The sequence below is a fragment of the Rana temporaria genome, chromosome 1 (assembly GCF_905171775.1).
Source record: "Rana temporaria chromosome 1, aRanTem1.1, whole genome shotgun sequence".
NCBI classification, from domain to species: Eukaryota; Metazoa; Chordata; class Amphibia; order Anura; family Ranidae; genus Rana; species Rana temporaria.
In genome coordinates this window covers 526871593-526879694 of record NC_053489.1, presented here as the reverse complement: position 1 = coordinate 526879694, position 8102 = coordinate 526871593, and the positions used below count along the sequence as shown (strand labels likewise).

Sequence of the window (8102 nt, the reverse complement as noted above, 5' to 3'; positions counted from 1 at the left end):
ACGCAGTGGGCTGAAACCCCCCCCCCCCCCGCCAAAAAACTGAGGAGCTCGCTGTTACCAACTATGCAATGTTAGTACAGCAACCTCCCCACTTGGCTGTTGTGTTCTGACCGGGGAAAAACCCCCCAGCTGCCAGAACACACCAGTCAGCCCTCACAGTGATTGGCTGCAAGTGCTGAACAGATGCCGGTCGGCTGCTGTACACACTGGCCGAATGTGGGCCGGTTTATGTTGAACTCGCCAATATTCGGCCTGTGTGTACCAACCATAATCATCTCCAGATATATTAGTAAAGAGGACCTGTCACTGCTTATTGCCATCATAAGGGATGTTTACATTCCTTTTCGAGAACAATAAAAAAAGTGTTAAAAAAACAATATATTATATTATAATATATATATGGATTTTAAAGCCCGCCAATGCTCACACGTAAAAGTGGTCGGTCCCGCATCGTTACGTAAACAGCGATTGCACCATACATGTGAGGTATCACTGCAAACGTCAGACTGAAAGCAATAATTCTAGCACAAGATCTCCTGTGTGAACATAAAGTGGGGAACTTTAAAGGATCGCCTCTCAATAATATAATTTACATTGTTTGTCGCTGTTCCATGGGTGCGTGCAATTTTAAAGCGTGACATGTTTGGGGTCTATTTACTTGGCCTAATATCATCTTTTATATTTTCCCAAGCAACTGGGTATTATATTGTGTTTTTGTACATTAAAAAAAATTAAAGTTCATTTTTTCAAAACAATTGCTTTTGAAAGACAACTGCATCGTGTGACATGAAAAACTGCAACACCTACCATTTTATTTCCAGGGTCTCCGCTTTAAAAAAATATATGATGTTGGGGGTTTCAATAAGTTTATTTCAGGGAAAAAAAAAAAAAGCAGATTTTTACATTTAAGAGAGAAGTGTCAGAACAGGCTGGACTTAAAGTAGTTAAATCTGCTAGTCCATCTAAGGCCTCGTACACACGATAGGTTAAACAGAGGACAACCGTCTGATGGACCGTTTTCATTGGTCAAAACCTATTGTGTGTGGGCCCCATAGGTTATTTAACCATCGGTTAAAAAAAAGCCAACTTGCTTTAAATTTAACCGATGGATTCCTAACGGATGGGGAAAAAAAACGATCGTTAGTAGGCACGACCATCGGTTAAAAATCCACGCATTCTTAGAATCAAGTCGACGCATGCTTGGAAGCATTGAACTTCGTTTTTTTCAGCACATCGTTGTGTTTTACGTCACCGCGTTCTGACACGATCGTTTTTTTAACCGATGGTGTGTAGGCGCGACGGACCATCGGTCAGCTTTATCGGTTAACCAATGAAAACGGTCCATTCTCATCGGATGGACTGATCGTGTGTACGCGGCTTAACACTCCCCATCCTCCAGACTGACAATGCTGCTCTCTAAGGCTGCATTCACACCTAGGCGTACAAAATTGCGGCGTTTTGTCCCGCGAATTGCGGCGACAAAACGCTGCGATTGTGAATGCAGCCTCACCCCCTCTATGGAGATGGTTCACATCGCCTATGCCGAACGACGAAAGCCGCCTGAAAAAAAGGTCCAGGACTTTTTTTCAGGCGGCAGGCGTACGGCGTTCGGCGTGGAGATGTGAACCATCTCCATAGAGGGCAATGTGTTTTCATCCCTGCAGCGTCTCGGGGCTGCTGCGGCGTCACACTACAGGCGACAAAACGCCTAGGTGTGAATGGGGGCTAAAGGGGACACTGTTGAGCCTTCATACAGAGTTTAGGCACCTTAATACAGAAGGTGTGTCACTGGCACAGGTGAAAACAGATTCTAAAAAAAATAAAAAAACCTAGTGCAGCCACCACATATATGATTGGTGAGCTGAAATATATTACATTTTTGGTTTTAATACTGCTTTAAGACAAAAAGGCTGCCATTTTGAATAACAGAATATACAACAAAATAAATATGTTAATTGACATCAAGAATCTTCATCACTGCTACTCCATGCATCATGAAATGCAGGGTGAATATGGGCTTGCGACCTAGATGATTGAGGGTCATCATCAGGAACAGGCTCCCGCATTGCGGGTACCCAAGCCAAAACATCACAGTCCTTGCCTCCACTATACAAATCCTGATATTGAGGTTGAAAGACACAGCAGTCTACATCACTATAATGTCCTCTCAGAACACTTATTTTTTCACCGGTATATATGGTGTACACAACTATTGTGCTATCAACTGGAACAAATGCAAAGTCTGGATTGCAGCCCACTGAAACTGTAAACTTAACACATTTACGGCTGTTATTTAAAACTTTGCCATAATTAACCAGAGTATTTTCCCCTGTAGCACTGTTCCATAGTCTCATTCTGTTATCTGTGCCAAGAGTCAATAGATGGAGCCCATCACTGGTAAAGCATAACCCATTCACTCTCCCATTATGGGCAGTGTTAGCAGCTTCTGAAGAAGATTTTGATTTCTCTCCATTGTGTTGATCCAGTGTGATCAGGCACCCTGTAGCTTTGCGGACATCCCACAGTTTTACTCTACTGTCGGCACTTGCAGTTGCTAAAATATTGTCATAGCGTGGAGACCAGCAGACAGACAACACTTCAGCTCTGTGACCCTGCAATATGTGTGAACAAGAGCCAGATTTTAAGTCACATAACTGAACTTTAGGATTTTTAGTTCCAACTGCTATTAAGCTATGCTTGGTTGCTAGTGGAGACATGTGGTGGCTGTAAACATTACCATCAAACTGGAAGACTTCAGCTAGCTTTAGTGAATTTGTGTCCCATATCTTCAGAGTCTTATCAAATGAGCTTGATGTAAACATTCCAGTGTCGTGAGGGTACCACTGAACGGTTTCAACACTGAATTTGTGTACATCAGGGAGGCCTTTACCAACCTTACACAATGCTTTGCATGTATACGAAGGTGTTTTAGTCAAATTTTTAAGGTCGTATATAACAATAATTCCATCTGATCCACCAGATAGCATATATCTTCCTTCCACAGGTTCGATGTCAAGTGTGTTGATCCCATTTTCATGTATTCGCTCAACATTCCTGTCCTTGTTTAAATCCAAACTTAGTACTCTCCGTGTGGCTTCAGCTCGCGTGAGGCGAACAGGGCTATCTAAGCCACAGATCCGGGACCACAGAAAGCTGAGCATTCTTCAAAACAGAGGGAAAAAACATTCATTTGCTTTAAAATCCAATGCCACAAGAATAAAGAGCATGATTTAGAATTCGGTTTTGAAAGCCATGATACTCTTTAGTCTATCTTGAGTTTTCTGATCAATGCCTGCAAGAAAATACAAACAATAAGTGTGATAATGTATTCAATGCTGCAGTTACTTAAAGTGGACCTTGCATGAAAAAAAACACCACATAGTAACTATAATCTACGCTGTTAACATAGGAGGAGATTTTCTAAAACTTGAGATTGTGAAATCTGGTGCAGCTCTGCAGGGAAATCAGCTTCCAGTTTTTTTTTTATGTCAAAGCTTAATTGATCAAGCTGAAGTTAAAAGCCGATTGGCTACCACGTACAGCTGCACCAGATTCTGAGTTTAGTAAATCCCCCCCCCGTAGTCTTATAAAGCAAGATAAAGATGTAAATTATCTGCACTTTATACTTGCTGTAAGGTGCCTGGACTCACCCACATCACATTCTGTGGTCTTAAAGGGGTTGTAAAGACAAAAATATTTTCCTCTTAAATTAAAGTCTGACAGTAGCTGATAAAATAAAAAGTAAGTGTTTTGCATTAGAACTAGTTTGATATCTGTTCAAATCGAGCTGTTTTATTCACCTCCGTCACTCCTGAATCATTATTCTCACTGACTTCCTGGTTTGCGGTGCGCATTCATTCTTGCTACATCACGGCCTAATGGGAACTACAGTTCCCATTAGGCTTAGCCCCCATGCCTGTGAGGGATAAGAGAGCATCGTCACGCAGGGCTGTAGTCATAGGGAGGGGGTGAGCACATTCTGCTTTCCACCATGCAAAAGCGCTCAGATGCTGGTGGAAAGCAAGAAGAGGAGAGACAGGAAATGGCATTTTCAAACCTGGATTACTGTATTTTGGAGGTCAAAAGGAAAAACGAGGTAAGTGATATTTAAATGCTCTAGCTTACAGCAATCAATTGATCTAATAAAAAACAAACCTTTAGTGTTCCTTTAAAGGTTAGTAAAGATCTGGTGCTCTAGTTATATGGTGTGTCATTGATTTTTGGGCATAGTTTCCAGGAGTTTAGTTCTGAAACTGAAGATGGGAAAAAAAAAAAAAAAAAAAAATTATATATAAAAATATAGATAAAACTAAAAAAGTTTAATTTAAAAATAAAGAATATTACCACCACAATTTATGTTCGATGATCTGTATGGCGTTTGCATTGATAAAATATTTTGTGCCACTGACAAGGATTTTTTTTTTTTTTTTAGCTAAATAGCTTCCTTTACCTTACTGCAGTCCTGGTTTCATGTCCTCATTGCTCGTTTTTGCTTTGATGTTGCTGTAAAACTGCTCTAAACTCCACACTTCCTGGTTGTCTGTTTCCTTATAACCACAGTACTGGGAGATTTTCACTGTGGTCTAAGCTGTCATTACTGTGTGTCTAAAACTTAACAGAACCAATCAGATTAATTTTAAAAACAAAACACTGCCCTGGATTTGTTTGTTTTTGTTCTGTGTGTCTCTCTAGTTCACAGGAACATGAAACCAGTTTAAAAGTGAAAATAACCTGCAGGCACATTATATGATTGATTTTTATCTATTTGTAATCATTTTTAAAAGGAATCAGTTAACTTGTATGTCTCTATACCCTGTAAACAGTCATTTCAGCAAAAACATTTTTTTCCTTTAGTGACCCTTTAACCACTTGCCGATCGGCTCACGCCGATATACGTTGGCAAAATGGCACGGCTGGGCATATTGACGTACCAGTTTGTTGCCCTTTAAGACGCGGCATTGTGGGCGTGCGAGTGTGACCGCGGGGCCCGCGGACTCGATATCCGCCGGGAGTCCCGCGAACATCTCACAGAGAGGAAGAACAGGGAAATGCTGATGTAAACAAGGCATTTCCCCGTTCTGCCTAGTGACAAGGACACTGATCACTGTTCCCTGGCATCAGGAGCGGTGATCAGTGTCATGTCACACGTAGCCACACAGTTAGAACACATGCCTATAACACACTTAACCCCTTCAGTGCCAGTCACATTTACACAGTAATCAGTGCATTTATATAGCACCGATTGCTGTATAAATGTGAATGGTCCCAAAATAGCATCAAAAGTGTCTGATGTGTCCTCCATAATGTCGCAGTCACGATAAAAAAATGCTGATCGCTGCCATTATTAGTAAACAAAAAATTATTAATAAAAATGCCATGAAATGATCCCCAATTTTGTTGATACTATAACTTTTGCGTAAACCAATCAATAAACGCTTACTGCGATTTTTTTTTTTTACCAAAAATATATAGAAGAATACGTATCACCTAAACTGAGGGAAAAAAAAAGCTGAAGTGGTTAAAGTGTTACTAAACCCACACATGCACATTGTGTAAAAAAGATGTTTGATCGTGTAAGCAGACTTACTGGCCAGATCAAGGGTGGGGTTTCCTCCTTCTTCTTCTGAATGAAGAGAATGATACATTGTATCTTCTTGCAGGAAAGGATTGTAAACAATCCAAATATGTGAAAAAACAAGCAAAAAAATGTATAAAAAATAAAAACACAAGATCAAGGTTGCCAGGTTTATGGTTAGAACATTATGCTATACTAAAGCTAAGGTGGGACTTTGTATGAGGCAAAACCTGGTATATACCTCCATCCCCGATTAATTGGAAAAGGAAGACTAAATGTTGGGACTTTTAGATGAAGCACACTACTGAACTCGATGAACCAACTGAAGTATACAAATTTATTAATTACAGAAAGGGTTTATGGTTAGGGTCAAGGTCACGGTCAGCATATCTGTGTAGAATTAAAAAATATATATATATATATATATATATATATATATATATATATATATATATATATATATATATATATATATATATATATATATATATATATATAATAATATAATTGGCATCAGGTGTTAGTTTGTGTGTTTTAGACAGGATAAAAAAATAAAAGTAAAATGCACACCATTGATTCTGGGCTGTACTACGGGTACAAACAACTAACATACACATATGTGGCATGACTGCAATTGGCAAGAGCAGGAGAATACATGTTGGGTTGTTCTTTGGTGATAAATTATGATAATACCGGTAGCAAGAAATATATAGCCAGGAACTTCACACCCAACATGTTTCTAAAATGGGCTACACAACGGTCGTCTGATTTCCCACCAAGGTGTGTATCACGATGTAGCCGACAATGGTATTAGCTTGTACGAAAATTCCCAGACAACAAAGGCAAACTTTCTTTCATGTGTACAATTTCTATGTTTGTGGCCACCTTCTTTCTGGGTCATTATTTGCTTCTTTTCATATACAATTTCCCCATGCGACTATTTCCATACGATTAATGTACACACTGCCAATCGTTCCTCGTACAGCATTTTTCTTCCAATTTCCTATAGTAGGTACCCAGCTTCAGAACGAGGTCAGTTATGGCCTCCACTGTACTCTTCTCTGACTGCAGGCCACAGAGCCTCCCCAACCCCACACTTCTTCAACACAACACGGTTCCAATGAAACCGAACCGACCCAGAAATCCCAACTAGGCTCCCCACTATCAAATCCCAGCTCCTCCAACCAACAGTCTCACCTCACATCACATCACATCATTACCATCACCACACAACTTCCCGTCCCTGTTCCGTCTCTCACGGATGATCTCACCACATCTGCGACGACGGTAGCACTGGTTGTTGCCGAGCGACTGACGTCATCCCGGCGCGCCCTCTCTCTTCTCCGAGCTTGTGTCTCTCGGCGAGCACCTTCCGCCAAGTGCGCGTGTGCTGGAGTGTACGTGAGGAGCGGAGTATTCACAGCCGGCCCCGACCAGGTACCGAGCACCGGGCTTTACTACCGGAGGGTTCTTTACTGTGTGTCAGGGTCTCCCCCCATACTCGTGTGTACAGGAGGGCTTCTATACCACCCGTGTGCTCAGACTGCTCGGTGTGTGTTCTTATGTGTGTGCCTGTCAGGGGAGCGACGTGTGTGTCCACTGTGTGTCCTTCTCCACACCCCAACTCTGGCTATCCCTTTTTCTACCCTCATTTCTACTATCGGTATGTACACCCTACATACCATGGGTACATGCATCATGTGTGTGACAGTCACACCATTCTCTCCCACTATGGATACTGTATATACAGACTTAATATTTTGTATACATACAGTTTTTTTTATAAAAAAAATATATATATATGTATATGTGTGTGTGTGTGTGTTTATATAACTCTGTATGTATACAAAATATTTTGTATATACAGTATACAACATACTCTGTGTGTGTGAAATACTCAGAGTGTATGTATGTGTGTGTATAACATATACAATTATCACTGTGTGTATAGATTTACTTCCCTTACCATAAAGAGTTAATTTCTCTTATGAATGTGAAAAGTTCAGTGTGTGCATGCATCTAGCAGTCTTGTATATGTTTACCATATTGTAGTTCTAGTTTGTATTTGTGTGTGTGTGTGTGTGTGTGTGTGTGTGTTCTCTGCAGACCCATTTAATCACGCAAGGTAGTTTGATTATTTTTTTCTGTGTGATAAAAATGTATGTGCTTGTATTGTGTAAAATATATATATTTTAAAAGTATTTGGATGCCCGCCTTTACACGCACATGAACTTTAATGACATCCCAGTCTTAGTCCGTAGGGTTCAATATGGAGTTGGCCCACCCTGTGCAGCTATAACAGCTTTAAGTCTTCTGGGAAGGCCGTCCATAAAGTCTAGGAGTGTGTCTATGGGAATGTTAGATCATTCTTCCAGAAGTGCATTTGTGAGGTCAGGCGCTGATGTTGGATGAGTAGGCCTGGCTTGCAGTCACCACACTAATTCATCCCAAAGGAGTTCGATCTGGTTGAGGTCAGGACTCTTTGCAGGCCAGTCAAGTTTCACCACCCCAAACTTGCTTATCCATG

At 40.8% G+C, this 8102-nt stretch overlaps 1 protein-coding gene across 4 annotated transcripts; it reads right to left on the bottom strand.

The window, feature by feature from the left end:
* Positions 1–1867: 1867 nt before the first annotated feature.
* Positions 1868–6905, bottom strand: ERCC8 (ERCC excision repair 8, CSA ubiquitin ligase complex subunit). 4 transcript variants are annotated; one of them, XM_040331904.1, is made up of 3 exons: positions 6778–6905; positions 5588–5650; positions 1868–3292 (listed from the first exon to the last, which is right to left on the bottom strand). In XM_040331904.1, the coding sequence occupies exon 3, from the start codon at positions 3159–3161 to the stop codon at positions 1962–1964; it is 1200 nt and encodes a 399-aa protein (XP_040187838.1). In that variant the 5' UTR covers positions 3162–3292; positions 5588–5650; positions 6778–6905; the 3' UTR covers positions 1868–1961. The 4 variants fall into 4 exon arrangements, with proteins under 4 accessions (XP_040187838.1, XP_040187839.1, XP_040187837.1 ...); XM_040331905.1 differs by lacking the exon at positions 5588–5650 and having other exon boundaries at positions 6773–6905; XM_040331903.1 differs by lacking the exon at positions 5588–5650.
* Positions 6906–8102: the final 1197 nt, after the last annotated feature.

Coding starts and splice junctions, on each gene's coding strand:
- ERCC8 (XM_040331905.1), bottom strand. CDS start 3,161: ATGCTCAGCTTTCTGTGGTCCCGGATCTGTGGCTTAGATAGCCCTGTT.